Genomic DNA, 23252 nt, shown 5'->3' with positions numbered 1-23252 from the left:
TGGCAAGTATTAGTGATAAAGTAAAAGACCGGTTTCTTGATAAATGATATGCCAGGCGCTGTGCAGATGTCCTGGATATACTAGTGAATAAACCCAGCCCTCCCCTCATGAAGTTTACAGATTAGAAGGGAAGAAAGACAATTTGACAGGCAATCGTAAGGTGACGTGACTTTTATGTGCTCTGTAAAAGGGGCACATTTAGGAATACCTAATCGAGTCTTGGGGGAATTAGAGAAGGCTTTTTATAGGAAGTGGCCCTCAAGTGTACATTTAGGGGAGAAATAAAAAGTAGCAAGGCAAAAATAGGGAGGAGAACGCAAAGGAAACAGCATGTACAAGCCTGAGAGCGTGAGGCAGGGCCAATATGGGAAAGTGAAAGTTCAGGACAGCTGGAGGCCGGCCTGCCGTGGGAGGAGCCACAGAAGAGGAGGGGAGGCACAGGCCAGACTGCCACGGCCCTTTTAAGCTATTTAAGGAATCAGGGCTTTACCCTTAGGTCATAAGAAACTTTTCTTTTTTTATTTATTTTTTAATGTTTATTTATTTTTGAGACAGAGCATGAACGGAGGAGGGTCAGAGAGAGAGAGCGAGACACAGAATCTGAAACAGGCTCCAGGCTCTGAGCTGTCAGCACAGAGCCTGACGCGGGGCTCGAACTCATGGACCGTGAGATCATGACGTGAGCCGAAGTTGGACGCTTAACTGACTGAGCCACCCAGGCGCCCCAAAACTTTTAAAAGGTGTTAGGAAGTTACAGGATGTGGCCAGAGTGATGTGTTAGGAGGACCATTCCAGCTGCAGTGTGAAGTCAGCCAGCCATGGTTGAAGCAAAGACTGGAGCCAGGGAGACCAGGGAGGGTTCTCCAGGAATGCAAGACAGCCAGGATGACAGGATGACCACGGGAACCAGGATCCAGGAGAAGACAGAGGCAGCAGATGTTTTGGAAGCAAACCCAAGGGCTGGCCTGTGGGGAAGAAAGGGAAGGCAGGGGTCCAAGGCAGTGTCCACATTGTTGCACTGAGCCATCGGTGGAAGGCAGTACCACTCAGAAGTGGGCTGTGGTAGGGGACACGGGTTTAGGAGGGCGGAAGCTGGGCTTAGTTCTGGATTTGTCGATCGGAGATAGGGGTGAGTCCAGGTGGAGGTGTCCAAGGGACAGCTGGAAATACACGTGTGGAATTCCAACAGTAATCTTGACTAAAGATACATGTGGTAATGGAGGGATGAGAGCGGATCGGATGGTCTACGTGAGAAGGTGAGAAGCAGAAGCAGCCGAAGAGATGCCCTGAGCCCTGGGACAGATGACAGAGAACGCCGGATGAATCTCACGTACACAGACTGTACCCCATTTGAAAGCCAAAGGAAAAATGCAATGCAGTGGATAACTGAGGAAAGAAGTTAAGAACCACTTCCTTATCTCCCGTCATGCTCTTGATGCTGCAAAAACCACATGCTTTTTCTTTTCCTAAAACAAACAGTGAACATTCCCCCTGCAAGGATCTGATCCCTCTATCCCCCATCCCTTTTAAAAACTAGAAAGGCCACACCCGATGCCGGCCACACCCGATGCCACCCACACCCTTAGCCCACCACACACAAAACTGCTGGTCTCCCCTTTCTTCCTTCACTATAACTGCCTTGAATTCATGGATAATTCACCATTTTCTCATTTTCTCTTCTGCACACAGCACCTCTTGTAGATAAAAGGTACTCAATAAATAACTGTTCAATAAATAAGTGGCAAATGTTTGATCAGCAGAGACTGACTCACTGTGCTCACAGGCAGACTTTGTCCTGCAGGAAAAACTGAAGGTGATTCTTTGTATGAGTGTTTGGCATTCTTGAAGCCACAGACCCACCTGAGATAGCTCTTCTCTGTAATTACCACCAAAGGGCAAGAGAAGAAATCACCGTGGTACAGTTGAGGATGAAAAGTTAGAACAGTCATGGAAACCTGACCAGATCAAGAACCGTGTGTGTGCGCGCGTGCTTGGGGGAGTGGGTAAAAGAACTAGTTAAATGAGGAACTAGAAAGCTAAATGAAGAACTCCTTCTGGTATACTAAGAAGCATCCTAAGAACTGTCCCAGTGGCTGAGTCTGTTATCAGAGAAATTCTAGATTGCTCGTGGATCAAAAATCTGAAGGTGAAGCTAAAACCCTGTCATACACACACACACACACACACACACACACAAAAGTACCGTATATAAATTCCAAGTCCATGTTCTTTCTACTACATCATGCGGTCTCCCAAGAGAACTGAAGTTTAGCACAATTTAACATGTAGTCATATCAAAAAGGGGTCCCTGAAGGGGTGCCTGGATAGCTCAGTCAGTTAACCAAGCAGCCGATTTCAGCTTGGGTCATGATCTTGCGGTTCGTGAGTTCGAGCCCCAGGTCGGGCTCTGTGCTAGACAGCTCAGAGCCTGGAGCCTGTTTCAGATTCTGCGTCTCCCTCTCTCTCTCTGAACCTCCCCAGCTTGTGCTTGCTCACTCGTTCTCTCTCTCAAAAGGAAATAAACGTTAAAAAGAAATCATTTTTTAAAAGGTCCCTAAAGATCTATCTGCTCAGTACTAAAATGCAGGTCCTTTGACAGAAATCAGAAGCTTCTGGATTAGGAAGTGAAAAAAATCTGCTGATGTCACTCTGCCTGAGGCTTTAAAAGAATACAAACATGCCTGCTACCACAGGAAATGGGATGTTCACAATTTATTCTGAGCCATACATGTTTTATTTATTACTTTAGGACTGCAAAGTAAGATAAGTTGTAATTTCAATAACAACTTTGCATGTTAACAAAAAAATCATATTGATCTATCCAATTTCCCAAAAACAGACATTTCCCACTACAGTCTAGAAGCAAACTGTATAGCAATTTCTACCACCAGCTTTTCCCCTGGTGCATGCAACCCAGTTTCTGTTTTACACAAAACAGATTTCAAGTTTAGATGTTTACAGCAACTACTTCAACTCACCCAAGCCTACTCGAGTAATTAAGCACGATATTGCCAGGGGCGGTGAGCACTGGTTGTCCGTGGAACAGCCTGGATGGAGTGGAGATGGAAGGAGAGACAGAAAAAACCATAGAGAAGGGATTCTCTTATGTACACAGCAGGGAGCTTTGTCAAGCACACATCGCCCCCACCCGAACAGATAGTGGCGGCAGCAGTGATCAGTGTCACCCGTGAGAAAATGGTGATCATCTCTGCCCAAGGGAAAGACTGGTCACCAAGCGAGAAGATATGCAGTGTGTTCGAGAAGAACGCTCGAAGATCTATTCTGGGCCTAAAGAAGGCTCACTCGGAGAGACGTAAATGGGGAATGTGATGGGTTACAAACTCTAGGAGAACAATAAAAACATTTATGACTTTGAGAAGGATTTTAGGGCCTTCTGGTCTGGTCTTCCCGTTTAACCAGAGAATGATGTCCCTTCTGGTTCTCCAGGCCTCCGCATGATGTGCTACCTGCGACTTCAGAAATTTGTATCTTCTTACCTCTCCCAACCATATTGAGATAAAGAAGTTCCCTAATGTCGTGAAAGTATCAAGCGTCAAGAAGAATTACTACTGATAAGCATACATTGAGTGGTGACTGTCTTCATTTTAATGACCCTTAGAATGCACAAAAGAAGAAAGAACATAAGGAGGCAGGCAGGCAATCGCTGGCGTTAAAATTCTGTCACCCCTGGTGCTGTCGGTGAGGTTTAGCAAAGGAGGAAGGAAGCTAAAGTTTACCATCAACTGTAAAGGACAAGGGTTCTGGGCTAGTGACAAGGATACACCAAACTTGGGTTCAGGAGTTCTGCGGTCAAATGGTGGTATATTTGGACTTCTTTCCCTGGTGGTGTATTTAACAACGCAAGGATCAACATTTCCAATAACACTGTAATGAAAGCCAAGGGCATTTTCCCCAGACTGTATTTACTAAAACAACAAGGGGGAGTGGGGAGAGCCCCAGTCACTCAAGTCCACAAGTGAACAAGAATGGATAACACAGCACTGAAATTAAAAAGCTAGTGGAAACAGCTACTCTTGTCAGTTTTACACAAGGTACTCTTATCTACTCCTGTATTAAAAGGCAAGAGAGAAAACGTTACAGAGAGGTTATGTCAGCTGTTCGAAAAGATACCGTAGGCCGAGTCCCTTCTTCCCTTCCTCCTACCCTCCGAGTTGTGCTCTATAAACCACATGCATAAAGGGGTATTCACCCTGGGCTCCGGAATACAGGACAGACCTTCTGACCTATAAACTCATCAACTATTGTCAGTATTTGTGCTGTTTCGTGACATACAATATTGGAGATGTCAGTTACCACCTACAGAGGGGTTAGTTTAGCCTGAGCTTCGACTGTTCTCTCTGCAGTGCTTGGAGCAGCTAATACCACTGATAGAAATAACACTAAAAATGATGTGAAATCAATAAAACAAAACATAACTTAAATATATCTCCTGCCCTTCCATCTCAGTCCTCTCCACCCCACCCCACCCCCCCACCAATAAACATATGGGAAAGAATAATACAGAATTTTTTTTAGAAAAGAAGAAATCTGGGGTGCCTGGGTGGCGCAGTCGGTTGGGCGTCCGACTTCAGCCAGGTCGCGATCTCGCGGTCCGTGAGTTCGAGCCCCGCGTCGGGCTCTGGGCTGGTGGCTCGGAGCCTGGAGCCTGTTTCCGGTTCTGTGTCTCCCCCTCTCTCTGCCCCTCCCCCGTTCATGCTCTGTCTCTCTCTGTCCCAAAGGTGGATAAACGTTGAAAAAAAAAATTAAAAAAAAAAAAAAAAAAGAAAAGAAGAAATCTGTTTTCTAAATAAAATGACAAAAGAGCTAAAAGGAGAGGGAATATAATTAAACTTCATTGCACTTAAAAAAAAAAAAGTTCCCTATTCCCTATCAAATCTGGGCTGACAGGCATGTTATTTAATTGCCCATAAATGAGCTTCTTTAAATAGCACCTATTAATACCCCAAACTTCAGCATCAGCCTGCACAGAGAGAGAGAGAGAGAACCCTGAAATGGCTGAAAAGCAAAACAAACTGCTTTCTTAAAACCACAACAAAATGTGAAATGAGGAAAAGCCAGGAGGGGAAAAATCCCTCACTACCTTCGGCCCGTGCTGGACCAGCCAGGCCTGGGACCACCGACTGCAAAGGCAGAGGCTAATCTCAACGGATGTCAAGGTAAAACATCTGCTTTGTCAGAACTCCAGAGATCCGGAACAAAATGAAGCCCAAGACATTACTAAAACCATAATGTGTACCCAAAGAAATAATACAGGTCTAGTCAAGTGTGGCGCATGCATAATTTACCCCTGGAATCTAACACATTTCCCCCTGGATCTGCTGTCAGAGTCTCTAACTCAACATAGCTTAAAGGGAAGAGAATAATACCTCCTCCTTAAACCAATTCTCCCTGGCGACTTGCCTCTTTCTGTATCACCAATTATCCTAGTCTTGAAACCAAAAAATGACTTACCTTCCTCTCCTTCAACCAAACAGCCAGTCCATCATCGAATGATAATAAGAACGAGCATTTACCAAGGGGAAGCTAGGAGACGGGCACAGTAGCAGGTACTAGGAAATGCATCATCTCACTTAATCCTTACAACTAACCTGCAAAGCAGATCTCATTAGCGCCATTACCCCAGAAGGTGACTGGGGTGCAGAAGTTGAAGGGATTAAGTACTTGATAAAGGTCGCAGCTAGAAAATAGCAAAACGCAAACCAACCAGCAGTCTACCTGCCTACAGTGCTCATGCTCAGATATTACGCTATCACAGTCTTATTCCACCCATTTATTTTCCCACTCCCAATGCCATCACTGTGGTCTGGCTTCTCTTAGCTTCTATGATGAAATGCCCTCCCAAACCACACGCCCTCCCCCTCCAACGTATCTTGCCCAAGGGTGCTGGACTAAGCTTCCTGAGTGCCACTTTGCTCATGACATGCTCCTCTCCTTAAACATCTTCACTGTACCTCCACTGCTCACCAAATTCTACAAACTGCCTACAAAGACTTCCATAATTGAACTTTTTCTCCTATTCTACCAAAAAAAAAAAAAAAAAGAAGTAACTGTAGTCTATAGTGAAGTCAAATTCTTTGCTAATCTCCAAAAATACACTGCATTTCCAGTTTCTGCCTATGCTCAAGGCATTAACATCACCTAGCACACTGTCCCACTCATCGCAAGGCCCAACTCCAAACACATCTTTGTTATGAGGCTTTCTCTGATAAGGATGGAAAAGCCAGAAGACGAAGCGCTATTTCTGATGGAGAGCTTTTTTGTGCCTGGCCCTATTCTAAGACAATCGACATGACAACCCAAAGAAATGGGTTCCACTAGACAGAGAATTGAAGTTAGAGTTTAGAGAGAATTGAAGCACAGTGAGGTTTCACAGCTGGGCAGATGGAAAGCCAACATTCGAACACGTATGGTCACTCCTCCTCTTAACCACGTGGCTCTAGTAACTCTAAGAAGCCACGGTCTTCACTTTCTAATGGGTGGACTAAGCTGACTGCCTCCCAATCCACTGACCGATCTTAATATCCGCCAAAGCAGGACAACCCCACACCACGTACTTCCTGACACGATACAGGAAGAAATCCACAACACGTGTATGAAGCATGCTTGCCCTAAAAATTAAACCTGAATCTAATTCTGCCTTGGGAGCCGTGATCCTCAATCTCAGTATACACACAAATCCCCTGGGGACCTGGTTAAATGCACATTCTGACTCAGCAGGTCTGGGTTGGGTCCTGAGACTCTGTGTTTCTAATCCATTCCCAGGAGGAACTGCGCTGCAGGAGCACGGCCCACGCTTTGGACAGCAGCAAAGCTCTAGCACCTGGGTCTGATCGCCAGTTTATAAGACACAGGAGAGACAGGGGAACAGATTAAATGGCTCAGGGCTGAGACTACAATGAGGAGAGTAAGGCATTCACCTCAGGTGCAAAATTCATGCCAAAAAAACCACCATGGAGACAATTAATAATTCTAAAATTCAAAATGAATGCAAAAAGACCCATGATGAACACAGCATCACGGTTTGAAATAAACACAGAACCAATATCACCGATTTTTCTCCTTGCCTCAGGCCCCCACAGGACTCTGTGCAGCACTGAATGGTATAACTTATCCACCAAATCTCGATTATGAAAAACTCTCCAGGGAAAAGGCAGACCTGCCTGGTTTTGAAAATAAATAAATACTTTAAAAGAAGGAGGAGGTTATAGTTCGAGAGGCTTTAGAAATAGATACTTAATGCAATGTGTCAAAACTTGTTTTGATATGGATTTGAACAAACCATAAAACAAAGAATGGGGGGATAGGAGGAAAAATATAAACAGGCTGGATATGAGAAGACATAAAAGAATTTCAGGATTGTTAGGTTCATAATAATGCCATTGTGATTTTTTAAGTTCTTACTTATTAAAGACAAGGTACCGAAGTATAAATGATAGAAGCTAGAATTTCTGAAAATCTGCATCAAAATATTCCAGAGGGGAAAAAAAAAAGTAGAGAAATGAAATGAGATCAGTAAAATGTTGGTATTTATCGAGGCAGGGTGAGAACACATGGGGATTATACTATTCTGATTTTTATATGACTAAAATCTCCATAATAAAAAAACTTTAATCTTTTCTTAGGCACCCCTGACATTTACTTTGTACCTTCAAACAGGACCCAGCACAGAGCGCCTCATGCATTCATAATAAAAGTAACTGCTCTTTTAATTTGTGCCAGCAGCTGTGATTATATCTCCTAAGTGTCACAATAAGGTTGTCAGATGTTATACGGATGAATAAGGTGAAGTTTAACAAGGTTGAATAATCTGCCCAAAGTCACTCACCCAGCAAGTGGCACATCCAAGGCTCGGACCCAGACCCAACTAGCTCAGAAGCCCAAACTTGAAGCACTACGTTAAAGTATCTGTCTTATGTCCTATGGGGTCTATGACAGAAGACAATCTTCAGTTTATGGCTCTTCATTTCTCCCCGGCTCCCTTAGATACAGGAGCCATTTCCGGAGGTTAAGGTAAGGACTACGTGGTTTGGAATCAGGGCTCTCCCACTTTTTAGCTGTGTGACCTTGGGCAAATTACTTAATCTTGCTCTCCCTTGGTTTCTGCCTCCTTCTAGGGTTATTAATCTCACACTAGTAGGAGATGAATAACCATCTCAAAGTTGTTCGGAGGATAAAATGAGTTAATACACATAAAGTGCTTAGAATCACGTCTGGTATATGACAAGCCCTGATTGAGTGGGAGTGATTATCATCATTACTATTACCAAGTTCTCGATAAAACTGAATGACACTCAACACACCCCTCATGCCAACTTAAAACCACTTATTTTTACTTCTTCTAAGCAATTGTTTTTTGGCCACAGAACTTGAAAGGTGAGCTCCCACCCGTGCTGGTGAAAGCTGATGATACAGTAATCAAGATTAACCTTTCTATATTCGGAGGGAAAAAACTCCAATATTAATAAAAACCTAGGGACACACGGCCCAGGACCATCACTTAGCTTCGCATTTGCTTTGCAAGTTTCATGTTCAGGGATTCACAGTGTCAATGGGACTTTAAAATCCCCAAGAAAGTATCAAGATCCTGGCTGAGAGACTAGATGCCCCACAGAAATGAATGGCGGGAGCCCTGGGTCACAGGCCAAGGTGGGTGACTGAACCAGTGCCGGAGCACGGAGCCAAAGGACGGAGCTGAGCACGAGGAGCCAGAACGGAGGAAGAGCAGGGCTACTGTTGACTGCGGAGCCAGGAAAGGAAGTTCAGAACCTGTGCCAAGGCTCACCAACCAAAATCCCAGGGAGAGAAACCAGACCCAGGACAAGCAAGCATGAGATCCCCAGAGATGAAAGCAACAATGGGAGCTGAAATCAGACGCATGATGGTCCAGACCAAGCCAACTCTAACTGCTTATGCCCCGCCTCATCTGCGGTTATGTTCTGTCGTAAAACCACACTTTCCAAGCTGTCCTGTTCCACGTAAAGTGAAAGAATAAGGCTGAGATCTTATTAGACCATCTGGCAGATCCTGGTCTTCCTTCCCCACCGGTTGTCTCTCAAATCATTCACTGCCAGTTACCAGAAGTAATTCATTTTAACTCCCAACGTACTGAACATCAAATTTACTCACAATTACTAGCATTTGTCGAACCCCATGTCTATCAGGCACTACGCTAACAGCTTTATGGTTCCTCAATCCTTCAATGACCCAGTGAGGCACTCTTCTCATCCCACTGTACAGGGGGACCTAAGGTTTAGGGAGCCCGAGGTCACACTGCTAGGAAGCGTCAGTTCTGACTCCGGAGACAACTTTAAGACTACACTGCCTCCTCTCCCCCGCACTTTTTATTAGCAGATTCTGTGCTACTGAAGGGTGAGGAACAAGAGAGGGACTGTTGCAGGGAACTGCCAACACGATGAACTGAAGAACCTGGAGCATAATCGCCCCCAGGGAGCCCAGAAAGCCTAGAAAGAGCAGTTGAAGAGGAATGAGCAATCCTTAAATTCGCTTTACTTTCAGCAAACAGGGTCATTTCCTCCTCTTCAATTGCTCTTGCTGAGTCCTGAGAGCAGCCCCCGCTGCTCCTGCTCCGGTGGACTCCAGCAACCGGCTGTGGGGAAATTATGCAGAGGGAAAAATATCACAGGTTTTCTTCCTTGAAACTGAGAGGAAGGGAGACTAAAAGGGGAAGGCACTCCCGAGGAGGAAAACTTACAAGCACATTAACAATGGAAAAGAGCCTGCAAAAAAATGATACCTGGGTCAAAAGGCAAATTAAGGGCAGCAACCAAAAATGGAACAGATGAAGAGGAACATATGCAACCTCTTCCAAATCTGTTGCAGAAAAAACTTTTCCTTAGGAAAACCATGACCATTATTAAAATCTGAAAATCAACATTAAAATACAGGCAACTGTTATTACTGGCACGTGAATCCTTTATCAGGAAATTGTTTTTCTTTCAAAGGGAAGAAAAAAGTCAAATACATATAATAAAACAATTTGTCTGGGGTTTTTTTAATGTTTATTTTTGAGAGACAGAGACAGAGAGAGAACATGCATACATGCGCAAGCAGGGGAGGGGCAGACGGAGAGAGATTCCCAAGGTTCTACTGTGTCAGCCCACAGCCCAACACGGGGCTAAATCCCACGGATTTTGAGATCATGACCTGAGCCCAAATTAAGAGACACCTAAACGACTAATCCACGCAGGTGGACCACAATTTGTATTTTCTAAAATGAGTAATGCAAAATATTATGTTCACCAGTCTCAGAAATCAAAATCAAGGAATTTACAATTCTCTAAGTATAAAATATTAACCATCATAATATGCTCACCTTCTTACTATTGAGCAATATAAAGGAGTGAACTATAGATAAATGCAATAGCACAGATGAATCTCAAAGCCACTGTGCTGAGAGGAAGAAGCCTTTCAAAAAAAGAATACATCTTATTCCATGTACATAAAGTTTGGAACAGGGGGGAAAAAATCAATCTATGGTGGGGGAGAAAAGAATCAATCTATGGTTGGGGGAGGAGGAAATCAGCAGGACAGTTACCTCTGGGGGCAGGGGACAGAGATCGACCACGAAGGGACATGAGGAAAACACGCAGAGTGATGGCAACATTTTGTATTGTGCTAGGAATCTCGGTGATACACGTATATGCACCTGACAAAAACTCAGTGCACGTACACCTAAGATCCGTACATTCCAGGGGCACCTGGGTGGCTCAGTTGGTTAAGTGTCTGACTTCAGCTCAGGTCATGATCCGAAGGTTCGTGGGTTCAAGTCCCACATCCAGCTCTGTGCTGACAGCTCAGAGCCTGGAGCCTACTTCAGATTCTGTGTCTCCCTCTGCCCCTCCCCTGCTCATGCTCTGTCTCTCTCAAAAATAAACAAACATTAAAGAAAATTTAAAAAAAAGATCTGTACATTCCATTTTACACAAATTCTCTAACTAAAAAACCACCATAAGCAAATACAAATTTGCCTATAACCGAATTACTGACAAGCATCTTCAGGTATTTAGGTGGTAGTACAGACCTCTACAAATTATTTTGAAATGCATCAAAAAGTGAGACAGAGAGGGATGGACAAATGGAGAGATACGTGATAAGGCAAATACAGTAAAATCTAGACTCCAAGTAATAGGCAGGTGTTTATTGTAAAATGCTTTCAATTTTGTGGTATGTTTGAACATGTTCAGAGAATTGAGGAAAATCAACTCATCTACTTATTAAGGAAGCTAAAAAGGGAAAGGCAGAGGGAAGGGCAAGAACAGTGAGCAAAAGGGGAGTCAGACAAAGGTATCAACAAAGACAGCTACGGAGCACAGAGGAACCAATGACACTCTGGAGGTTTCGAAATAGGTGTCTTGGTCCCTGGCAGTGTGTCCGGTTTTCACCACGGATGTATAGTGCATGCTAATAAAGGTGTTCTAAGGGTTTTATTCCATTGGAGCAGTTAAAACTACAACAGGAACATTACAGAAGTCTTCTGATAAAGTTACACGAAAGGCAGTGAAAAGGTAGTGTCATTAATAAATACAGTGGAACTTATACACAGAAGTGAGCATTGCTCTCCAAAGTCGTCATCAGCAAAGAAAGGACATGGGATTTTGGGTAGGATTTACCCGGGTCCAAATCCCACCAGCTACTAATCTACCTGAGCCTCAACTTCCTAATCTCAGGTATGGAAATCTTCTTACCCCTCTCACAAGGCAATTCTGAGGATTCGATGAGACCACACACACGGAAATGACTAGCCTGGCACGGGGTTAAAAGTAATTCCTCAACACATTGTTTTGAATAATGAATAATTGAGTAACTGTTGTTTTTCTTTCCTCTTAATCTGAGAATGCCACCTCTGTGACATTTTTGAGTTAATGACCAGTGAATAAAAGTCTAGTGTTTGTGGGGAGAGGGAAAAGAACACACACAAAGAGAAGGGTAGCAGAAAACAGGCCTTCTTTTAGGGACCGCTGGAACACAGGTCGAGCTGAGGGGCCATGGAGGTGGGACGAGAAGGGACCAGGAAAAGACTGGAGAGGAAGACAAGGGCAGGGTCACCAAGGGCCTTCTGTGCCGGATTAAAGAAGTGGGTCTCTGCACTCTAAGCACTGGAGAGCCATTTACAGGCTGTCTGCTGAGGAGGGCCATGATCGGAGTTCTCTTTTGGAAAGGATGTTCTGATGGCTGATCCCAGGGTAGAACTCCAGGACCACTTATGTGCAGACAACGTCAAGAGAATCAAGGTAAAGACTAGAAAAATAGGACTCCAAAATCGATACATCATACTTACAAACAGAAGTGTGGTTATGACCATCTAACCAGTGTGTGGAATAAAAAGAGGAACCCAGGAGAGTCCAGCATTTAAGGGATGAGCAGAGAAAGACACCCTACAGGTAACTAAAAGAGAGACAAAGAGAAACAAATGTGGTCGATACGGACTGAAAAGTATCCATTGAACTTGACAACTATGGGGCTATTAATGACCTTGTCAAGAGCAGGTTCAATCAAAAGATGAAATAGAAATCAATTTTACTAGGCTTACTCTAAAGTGAAGGTAGAGACTGAAGATGTGGGATATGCTTCCAGGATGGCATCAATGGGGGGCACCTAGGTGGCTCAGTTGGTTAAGCATCTGACACTTGGTTTTGGCTCAGGTCATGGTCTCATAGTTCATGGGATCGAGCCCTGTGTCAGGCTCAGTGCTGACAGTGTGGAGCCTGCTTGGGATTCTCTCTCTCCCTCTCATTCTGCCCCTCCCCCAAGTGCTCACATGTTTTCTCTCTCTCTCTCTCTAACATAAAAAAATAAACTTAAAAAAAGAATGGCATAAATGAAAGAAGACAGAGCAGTAAATAAATGGAAGTACACAGTTGAGAGACAAAATGTTTAAGCCACAGGGGTTCAACAAGGAGGAGGAAAAAGCAGGAGGAGGAGATTTAAAGATGAAGTGAGGGAGAGGATAACCCACGAGAAAGAACAGGATTTAGATCAGCGTTGGAGGGACTGGCCTTGGACACGATGATAGAGACCTCACCCAAGGAGACAGAAAGGAAGAACATAAGTGTGTGTGCAGTGGGCAGGGAAGAAATAATGTTCAAGACTTGGAGGAAAGGTAGCTGGCTGGGGAAGGAGGGAGGGGAGAGTGCTCCAGGAGGGAACAAGATGTGTGAAGGCCCTCCCAGGAGCCCTGAGACAGAACCTCAAGGAAAGTGAACTTCTTCCAAAGTGACCTGAGAGTTCTATAGACTAAGGTGTAGATGTGGCAGGGCTGGAGATGTGCACACACAACACCAAGTCAGGTTGAGTCGAATCCAAAAGCAATAGCAACCCGCACTTCTTTAAACATCACTCTGGCAGTGGAGTGCAGATTAGATACAAACCAGGCAGGAGTAGAGGCAAGAACAGTTAGGATGTATTTAATAAAAATCCAGGCAAGAGGGGCATCTGGATGGCTCAGTCAGTTGAGCGTCTCACTTCGGCTCAGGTCATGATCTCACAGCTCGGCTCGTGAGTTCAAGCCCCACATCAGGCTCTGTGCTGACAGCTCATAGCCTGGAGCCTGCTTCAGCTTCTGTGTCTCCTTCTCTCTGTTCCTCCCCTGCTTTCTCTCTCTCTCTCTCTCTCTCTCTCTCTTTCTCTCTCTCTCTCAAAAACTAAACAGAATCCAGGCAAGAGATGATGGTACTGTGGTGGCGACAGCAGAGCTGGCAAAAGAAATCAAATACGTTCCGAGATTTAGAAAAGGCAAAATCGCTTAGAATGTACAGCCTGAATGTAGGAAAGGAGAATGAAGGACAGATGGGGGATGAGGTTCACATCTCTAGTTTGGGAGGTTAGATAGATGGTGAGTGGTACCAATCACTGAGAAGGGCCGGTGTGGCCAGCGAGCTTTTGCTCTTCAGCCGGCCGAGCTTGAGGCATCTATCTGGGAAGCATGCAAGCAGACGTGTTAAGGAAGCAGGTGAGTGCACATACAGGTCTGGAGCCGCGAAGAGGTCTTTAGGGCAACAAACCTGGGACTGGTCTACAAACAGCTGGAAACTGCAGGCATTGAGTAGATGAGATTACGTAGAGAAAGGACCTAACGTGGCAGGGCCCGAGGGAACCGCCTCCCTAATGTATGAGTGGAGAGGAGGAGTCAACGAGGAGGAGGTGGAATAGCCAGACATAGACGAGCAAAAACAGAAAGCAATGAAAAAATTATTTCAAGGACAGTAACTGTGTCTAAAGCTGAGCTGTCAAAAAGAATGAGAAGTAAAACTGGTGAGAATAATTCTAACAAAGACTGCATGGGATATAGAATGAGTAGGAGGTAGGGAAGAAGACAAAATCTATTCAAACAGCTTAACTGGGAAAAGGAGGAAGAACGAGGGATAGAAAAGGCCAGGGAGGGCACCTGGGTGGCTCAGTCAGTTGGGAGTCCACCTCTTGATTTCAGCTCCGGTCACGATCCCAGGGTCATGGGATTGAGTCCTGAGTCGGGCTCCATGCTGTGAATAAGGGAGGGAGGGCTGCCTGCCTCTGGCTGAATGGAGTCAAGAGAGGGCCCTCAGGTGTCCGTAGGGGCTCCCAGGTGGGTACATAGCAACAAGGCCGTGGGTGGAGTGCCAGCCAAGCCATGAGCGAGGGACAGGGAAAAGAAGAGGGCATTCCCCAAACACAAGCACCCCTGAACCAGGCAGGAGCAGGCTGGAGACAAGACCAGCTCTGAGCACCGTCCTAGGTGAAACATCCTCTCAGAGAGGGGCAGCTGGGGCTGTCAGATGTCAGCTCAGGATCCCAGGGTGATGGGGTAGAGCCTCGTCAGGCTCTGTGCTGAGCATGGAGTCTGCTTGAGATTCCCCCTCTCCTTCTGCCCAGCCCCTGCATGCACATGCTCTCGCTCTCTCTCAAAGAAAAAAAGAAAAAGCCAGGAGGACTCGTGAAAAGTGCAGCTGAGAAGTGTGTGACAGGCGCATCAAGAAATCGAGGGAAAAAGTGAAGAAAGCAGCAAAGAGTGATGGATTTGGAAGAAACTGGAGGCTCTCGGGGACAAGAAGTCTTGGTAATATTAAAAAATACGAGTAAGGGGGCGCCTGGGTGGCGCAGTCGGTTGAGCGTCCGACTTCAGCCAGGTCACGATCTCGTGGTCCGTGAGTTCGAGCCCCGCGTCAGGCTCTGGGCTGATGGCTCAGAGCCTGGAGCCTGTTTCCGATTCTGTGTCTCCCTCTCTCTCTGCCCCTCCCCTGTTCATGCTCTGTCTCTCTCTGTCCCAAAAATAAATAAACGTTGGAAAAAAAAATTAAAAAAAAAAAATACGAGTAAGGTTGGGAAACGTGGAATAATAGAAGACTGAGAGACTGCGATACTGAAGTTCCAGATTTCAGAAGAACAGGGGCAAGCAGTGAGAAGGTCTCAGCCACGGAGGGTCGGGGGGACCCAGAAGAAGGCGGAGCAGCAGTGAAAGTCCTGGAAGTAGACGAAGTCAGGAAAGGAAGGCCAGGCTGGTACACGGGTCACACGCATGTATACTCGGGGTACACGAGAAGGTAACAAGACTCGGTGGGAAAAGGACACTGGTCAACCAGGCACTGAAGCCTACAACTAACATAAGTGAGATCCCAGAAAGCCCGAAGGTTTACAGTTGTAGGATATAACCAGATATTCTGAGCCTCAAAGGAAAAGAGACTTGTATAAGAAGATGGAAGACGAACCGTTTGGAACAGGTACTGAGGAGCTACGAGATGTCAACCCCACCTTACAACCCATTTGAAGGGGCAAGGCAGCTCCTACTCAAGAGAGCCGCAGAGAAGATTTTCTCAGGAAAAAAGTAGATTAATATAAAGGACGAATGTGAAGATTGCTATATGAAAAGGCTGAGGATATATAGGGGTGCCTGGGTGGCTCAGTCAGTTAAGTGCCCGACTTTGGCTCAGGTCATTATCTTGCTGTTCAGAGATCGAGCCTCACATCAGGCTCTGCGCTGACAGCTCAGAGCCTGGAGCCTGTTTCAGATTCTGTGTCTCCCACTCCCTGCCCCTCCCCCACTCATGCGCACAGGTGCTCTCTCTCAGAAATAAACAAACGTTAAAAAAAAATTTTTTAAGGATAAGGATATACAGATAAAAGGAAAAAGACAATAACAATAAATAATTTGAACATAACCAAAGAACCTACGTGTAAAGCCCACAGCTGACACAATACTCAACAGTGAGAAACTGAAAGCTTTTTCCTCAAAGATCAGGAACAAGGCAAGGATTTGCCACTTGTATTCAGTGTGGTATTGGAAGTCCTAGACAGAGTAATTAGGCAAGAAAAAGAAATAAAAGGCATCCAAATTGGAAAGGATGAAAAATTATCTGCTTGCAGAGGACATGATCTTTTACATAGAAAACCCTAAAGATTCCACACAACAAAAAAAAAACTGTTAGAAAATACAAATTTAGCAACATTGCAGAATACAAAATCAGCACATAAAAATCCGGTTTTTATATACTAATAATGAACCCAAAAAGGAAATTAATAATCCCATTTACAATAGCATAAAAAAAAAAAAGAATATTGAGGAATAAATATAACCCAAGCAGGTAAAAGACTTGTACACTAAAAACTACAAAACACTGCTGAAAGAAAGATACAAGTAAGTGGAAAGACATCCGTGTTCATGCACTGGAAGACTTAATATCATAAAAATGTGTGTACCACCCAAATAAGCTGCAGATTCAATGCAATCCCTATCAAAATTTCAGTGGCATATTTTGCAGAAATAGAAAAAAAATCCTGAATTCATATGTAACACAAGGGACCCTGAATAGCCAAAAGAATCTTGAACAAAGTTGGAGGCCTCACACTTCCTAATTTCAAAACATATTACAAAGCTACTAAAGCCAATGGTATGGGCATGAATATACAGACCAGCAGAACAGAACAGAGCACCCAGAAGTAAAAATTTTAAAAAACGGGCTGGCATATATGATCGATGAATGTTAGACAAGGATGCCAAGACCACACAATGGGGAAAGGACTCAAAATGGATTAAAGACCTAACTATATGACCTAAAGTGATAAAACTCCTAGAAGAAAACACAGGGAGGAAAGCTTCCTAACACTGAATTTGGCAGTGAATTCTTAGATATGACACCAAAAAGAGAGGCAACAAAAATAGAAATAGACAAATGGGATTACACCAAACTTTAAAACTTCTGGGCAAAGGACACCATCAAAGGAGGGAAAAGGCAGCCTATGAAATGAAAGGAAACATTTGCAAATCATCTATCTCCTAAGGGATTAAAGAATTCCTACAACTCACCAACAACAAAAAAACCCCAAGGAACCTGATTTTTTTTTAATTTTTTTTTAATCTTTATTTTTGAGAGAGAGAGAGAGAGTGTGTGTGTGTGTGTGAACAGGGGAGGAGCAGAGAGAGAGGGAGACACAGAATCTGAAGCAGGCTCCAGGCTCTGAGCTGTCAGCACAGAGCCCAACGCAGGGCTCGAACTCACAAACTGTGAGATCATGACCTGAGCCGAAGTCGGACCCTCAACCGACGTAGCCACCCAGGCACCCCAGGAACCTGATTTTTAAGAACGGGCCAAGAATTTGAACAGACATTTCTCCAAACATAAACAAATGGCCAAACAGTATGTGAGAGGATGCTCAACATCACTAATTATTAGGGAAATGCAAATCAAAACCACAAGATACCCATATCATACCCATTACGATGGCCACTATCAAAAGCAAAGCAAAACAAAACACAAATAACAAGCGTTGGTGAGGATGTGGCAAGATGGGAAACCTCGTGTCTGTGAAATGGTACAACCAGTATAAAAAACAGAATAGTGCTTCCTCAAAAACTTAAAACTGGAACTACCCTATGATCTAGCAATCCCACTTCTGGGTGTACACCCAAAAGCATTGAAAACAGGATCTGGAAGGACTATCTGCTCACTCAAGTTCATTGTAGTAGCATTATTCACAATAGCCGAGAGGGAGAAGCAACCCAAATGTCCATCAACAACGACTGGATAGAGAAAATGTGTTAGGTACACGCGTATGATGGAATATTATTCAGCCTTTTTTTTTTTTTTTTTTAATTTTTTTTTTTTTTTTTTCAACGTTTATTTATTTTTGGGACAGAGAGAGACAGAGCATGAACGGGGGAGGGGCAGAGAGAGAGGGAGACACAGAATCGGAAACAGGCTCCAGGCTCTGAGCCATCAGCCCAGAGCCCGACGCGGGGCTCGAACTCACGGACCGCGAGATCGTGACCTGGCTGAAGTCGGACGCTTAACCGACTGCACCACCCAGGCGCCCCGTATTCAGCCTTTTAAAAGAATGAAATCCTGCCATCTGCTACGACATTGATGAACCTTAAGAACATTACGCTAAGTGAAATAAGCCAGTCACAGAACACAAATACTATATGACAACACTCATGCAAAGTCCCTAAAGTAGTCAAACTGACAGAAACAGAAAGCAGACTGGTGGTTGCCAGGGGCTGGGCGGGGAGAGGAAATGGAGACTTGTGTTTGATGGGTACAGAGTTTCAGTTTTGTAAGATGAAAAAACTCTAGAGCCCACTTGCACAACAATGGGAACATACTTAACTCTACTGCCGGTACACTTAAAAAGGGCTAAGGTGACAAATTTTAGGTGTTTTCTACTACGATTTAAAAACAGAAAGACCACATGGCATGAAAGAATGGAGGAGAAAAGTCAGAAGAAAGGAAGAGCAACAGGACAATAGGGGTTTGCATTTTGAATGCACCCTTGAATGTCAAGGATGGAGGCAGAGCCCAAAGAAGCCAAAGGCAGGCTCCTACTACAAGATCAAGCTGTTTCTGATCTAATTCAGAAGGAGTGGGCCTCTTTTAAAGTCTCAAGATAACACTGGCAAAAAATTATTAGGGTGCCTACAAGACATCTTGAACATGGTTATTTCCTCAAATCTTCACCTGGTAGCAGAAATAGCAGTGATCCTTAGGGTGTGGGATGGGGAGTTGTCCCGAATGGACTTCCCCGTCGCCTGGAACAGGTGCTCCTGCAAAGGGAGTCCTAGTCCCCACCCAGGCAGACGGTGTAAGGACTCAAGGGTAGTTAGAAAAGGGAGAAAAAGCATACATTATAGGTTTCACATTCCATTTGTGATAACATTTCCTCCACTTTTTTTTAACATACTACCAATTTTTTTTTTTTTAATGTTTATTTATTTTTGAGACAGAGAAAGACAAAGAGTGAACGGGGGAGGGTCAGAGAGAGGGAGACACAGAATCCTAAGCAGGCTCCAGGCTCTAAGCTGTCAGCACAGAGCCCAACGTGGGGCCAGAACCCACAAACCACAAGATCATGACCTGAGCCGAAGTCGGACGCTCAACCGACTGAGCCACCCAGGCGCCCCCAGACCTGAGAAACTTAAAATTGGTAGTACACACGGGGCGCCTGGGTGGCTCAGTCGGTTGAGCGTCCGACTTCGGCTCAGGTCATGATCTCACAGCTCGTGAGTTCAAGCCCCGCGTCGGGCTGTGCTGACAGCTCGGAGCCTGCAGCCTGCTTCAGACTCTGTGCCTCCCCGTCTCTCTGCCCCAACCCACTCACATTCTGTCTCTGTCTCTCTCAAAAGTAAATAAACATCAAAAAACATTTTAAATAAGCTTCTCAGGTCTGTTCTTTACATGCTAGCTAATGGAATTCAAGTGCTGAGCCTTGGGAATACTTGGGGGGAAAGGGGATATGTCCCATTCAATCTACAGCTGTGAAAAACTAGACACCATGTAGCATCCCCAGATTATCTCTGACAGTGGTGAACTGAGATGGTTTACAAAAATATCAGTATGAATCTCCTTTCAAATGTGGAGACTTCCAATGTGGATTACAAAAGCTTAATCCCCAAAATACGGTAACTTGATTGGCTCTCTTAATTGTTTGGATAATTTTCATATAAAAATGTTACTGAAATCTTATTATCATGCTAAATCAGAGGGAGCTCTGGCACTTTCTTCTCCCTTCATGCCTAGAGGCTAATAAAACCTATGACTGTTGAACTCCTTATTCAATCAAAAGGTTTGAAAGTCTTTGTCTCATTTAAATTAACCCGGGCTAACTGTATAAATGTGGAAAGTCACAGGGGTTGGAGGAAACAGATTCACTCAGGGTCCTACAACAGCAGTGATAACAGATCAAGAGGCTGTAGTAAGAAACAGAAGGAATGAAATCCCGAGGAGACATAGGAGTTCAATCCCTGTCTACTAAGAACTTGGGAAGTGACTCCTCTCTCCCTAGGTTGGGCCTCAATTTGTTCAGCTTCTGATCTCACTACTACAATCTATACCCGCTGTTATCCAGTGTTGATGGCACTGTTATAGTTACAATTTTCCAGAACTGATTACAACAAGAAGCCTTGGTCTTTGTGGTTTTAACATTTATTTTTCGTTTACACCACAATGTGTTCTAGAGAGGAGCACAGCTGAGCAAGATTTTGACCTTGGGCCCTTTTATACTGTTGGAGGTTGAAGGTGGGGTGGGTGGGGGCTGTCTGATATTTACCAGTGTTTTCCATACAGCCAATGGCTTCCCCATGTCAGCAGACAGATCCCAGCTGTAGTTTTCTTCCAATGATTTCTAAGTGTTTTAAAGAACACAGTCATCTTCTCCTAGGGATTTGCTAGGTTAATAGAAGCAGAAAAAGAAAAAGGTCAGTACCCAAGGTAATTGTGTAGAGGCCCCATGATGCCTTCCATCTGCCCATCCTGCCCGTTTCCTTCCCTCACTCCTGTTCCTTGTTACCATTCCTCTGGCCTCTTCCCACCTGCTCCCTTCCGATCTCACCAAATCTTCTCACTGCCCACCTGCCTCTTCTTTCTTTCTTTCCTTCCTTCTACCTGAATTCACTTCTTCCCCTCTCTGCTCCCTTATGCCTCACTGTATTAGAAGCAAGGAAGGGAAGGGCAGAGAAGAAGGCAATTCCAGGCCTCCTGCTTTTTCTTTCTTCCTACGGTCACTATACAACTGTTTAAGAGTGTTTGTCTAAATCAACAGCTTTAAAAATTAAAAGAAAATAAAAACTAATAAAAGCGGTACCTAGGTGGCTCAGTTGGTTGAGCGACTGACTTTGGCTCAGGTCATGATCTCTTGGTTTGTGAGTTCAAGCCCCATGTCTGGCTCACTGCTGGCAGCACAGAGCCCCTTTCAGATTCTCTGTCCCCTTCCTCGCTGCCCCTTTCCTGCACTCTCTCTCAAAAATAAACATTAAAATTTTTACACACAAACGACTCAATAATAGATAAGTAATATAAAGAGCTTATTCAAAATAGAGGAAAACACTAGCCACTCAACAGGAAAATAAACAGAGAGCAGAGAACACACACACACACACAGAAAATTCCAAGAAGCACGAAGCACTAATACAAATGGCTGTGTGCAGTTTTCAACTTCCTGAGTAATCAAAGACATGCAAACTACAAGGAACTATCACTGTTCACCTCTCAAAGTAACAAACTTTTGAATGATCGTATTCACAGATGACAAAATGAGAATCGACCCTCTCGTGCACTCCTGTGAGCAAGGTAAATTAATACAACTTTACTAAAAAACCAAGTAACCGTATAGATCCTTATTCTCTTTGTTTTCTTCACAGCACTTATCACTGGATGATCTTTATTTGCTGATTTCTTTAGTAGCGTACCCCAAGGAACATAAACTCCACAAGAGCAAGGACTTGGTTCTGGTCCCTGCTGTACCCCCAGGGCCTAAAATAAGATCGGGCACATAACAATCGATAGCTAGCTAACTGCTGAATGTGACAGGGTTCAGGACGCACCACCCCCAAAATATAGCAACTTAGCATGGTGAATATTTTAAGCTAAAGGAGTCCGAGAAACCGTCAAAAGCAGGAATCACTTTAGCCTCACCACCTGACTCGTCTTCCCTGAAATAGGTCATAAAATCCTCATATATGAGGTACCCTCCCTAAACCCAGAAGAAGCATCACCTGCAAAGAAAAAAGGATGCCAAGAAGAATCCTAACAAACATGCCTTGCTAAGTTTCCTGTTAACTTCAATTTCCTGGAACTCAACTTACCATATTCCTCTGTGACTGTCCACTCTTCATCAAACCTAATTTTCTATCCACTGACCACCCCCCCAACGCCCGCTCCTGGCTTAGAAACCTCACTTGCCCACTTGTAGGAAGGGAGAGCAGAAACCAAGCCAGGTTTGTGCTTGGGCGACCAACTGAATAAGGATTTCCATCATTAGATCTGGAACGTAGGTTCGTGGAGAAATGTAATGTGTGCAGTTGAGACAGTGAGTTTGAGATGCCTGCAGAACATCCAAGTGGATATCCAAATGATCAGTGGATGTCTGGATTTAGCAGTTTGGAGTTAGGAGAAGTTGGGTAGAAGATACAGATTTGGGACTCCTCAGTGTGAAGGAGGTCAAGCTTGACTGCAGATAAAAAATCACCCAAGGCCGGGGCACCTGGGTGTCTCAGTCCATGAAGCGTCTGACTTCGGCTCAGGTCATGATCTTGTGGTCTGTGGGTTCGAGCCCCACGTCGGGCTCTGTGCTGACAGCTCAGAGCCCGGAGCCTGCTTCGGAATCTGTGTCTCCCTCTCTCTCTCTGCGCCTCCACCGCTCACACTGTCTCTCCCTGTCTCTCAAAAAGGAATAAAACATTAAAAAAAATAATTTTTAAAAAATCCCCCAAGGCATGGGTAGAAATGTCAACAGTATTAGAGAACAATTTAAGAGTCAATAAAAGTCTGTTTAAAGATCCAGTGGAACTCCCTTTTTGTCACAAAACAGTGATTCGTACATTATAAAAACGTGCAAACACACAAGCACTCTAGTGTAGTGGAAAAAGCACTGGTGCAAGGGTCCTGAGGCCTAGATTCTAGAGTCGCTTAATTACTTCCAGACAGCGAGAGCCTGGGTAAGTCATTTAACCTCTGCCTCTCTCCCCTTGTCAGTAAAGTCAGAATACACCACCGGCTCCTTTGGCTCAAAAGATCACGCCCCAAAGAACCCTGAATGCACTTTGTAAATTTCTCTGTAAGTATGTAAGTTGTCATGGCAATGTGCAATGTATTAGCTAACAACGCATATTCCTTCTAAGTACCCAAAAGAATTCTTCTCAATCTCTGTGGAAGTCTCAATGTTATACGCTCAAATCAACATCTCTCCTCTGAAAAAGCAGATCGGCAGGTTGGTTGGTTGGTGGTGGTGTTTTGTTTGTTTAAGAACTC

The 23252-nt window shown here is 44.4% G+C and overlaps 1 protein-coding gene across 4 annotated transcripts in view; it reads right to left on the bottom strand.

Annotated features, from left to right (window-relative positions):
- The window catches only part of AGK (acylglycerol kinase), an 81417-nt gene that overhangs the window by 57608 nt on the left and 557 nt on the right, over nt 1-23252 (bottom strand). For 3 of the 4 annotated variants that reach the window (XM_045495907.1, XM_045495910.1, XM_045495909.1), the window contains exon 2: nt 20554-20671. In XM_045495907.1, the coding sequence (XP_045351863.1) occupies nt 20554-20654 (101 nt within the window). In that variant the 5' untranslated portion in view covers nt 20655-20671. Of the gene's footprint in view, nt 1-20553; nt 20672-22087; nt 23242-23252 lie in introns of those variants that run through there. The other variant, XM_045495908.1, reaches the window with a different exon arrangement.

Source organism: Leopardus geoffroyi, chromosome A2 (assembly GCF_018350155.1).
Source record: "Leopardus geoffroyi isolate Oge1 chromosome A2, O.geoffroyi_Oge1_pat1.0, whole genome shotgun sequence".
Lineage (NCBI taxonomy): Eukaryota > Metazoa > Chordata > Mammalia > Carnivora > Felidae > Leopardus > Leopardus geoffroyi.
The sequence above is the reverse complement of the archived record's forward strand: the minus strand, read 5'-3'. Positions and strand labels throughout refer to the sequence as shown.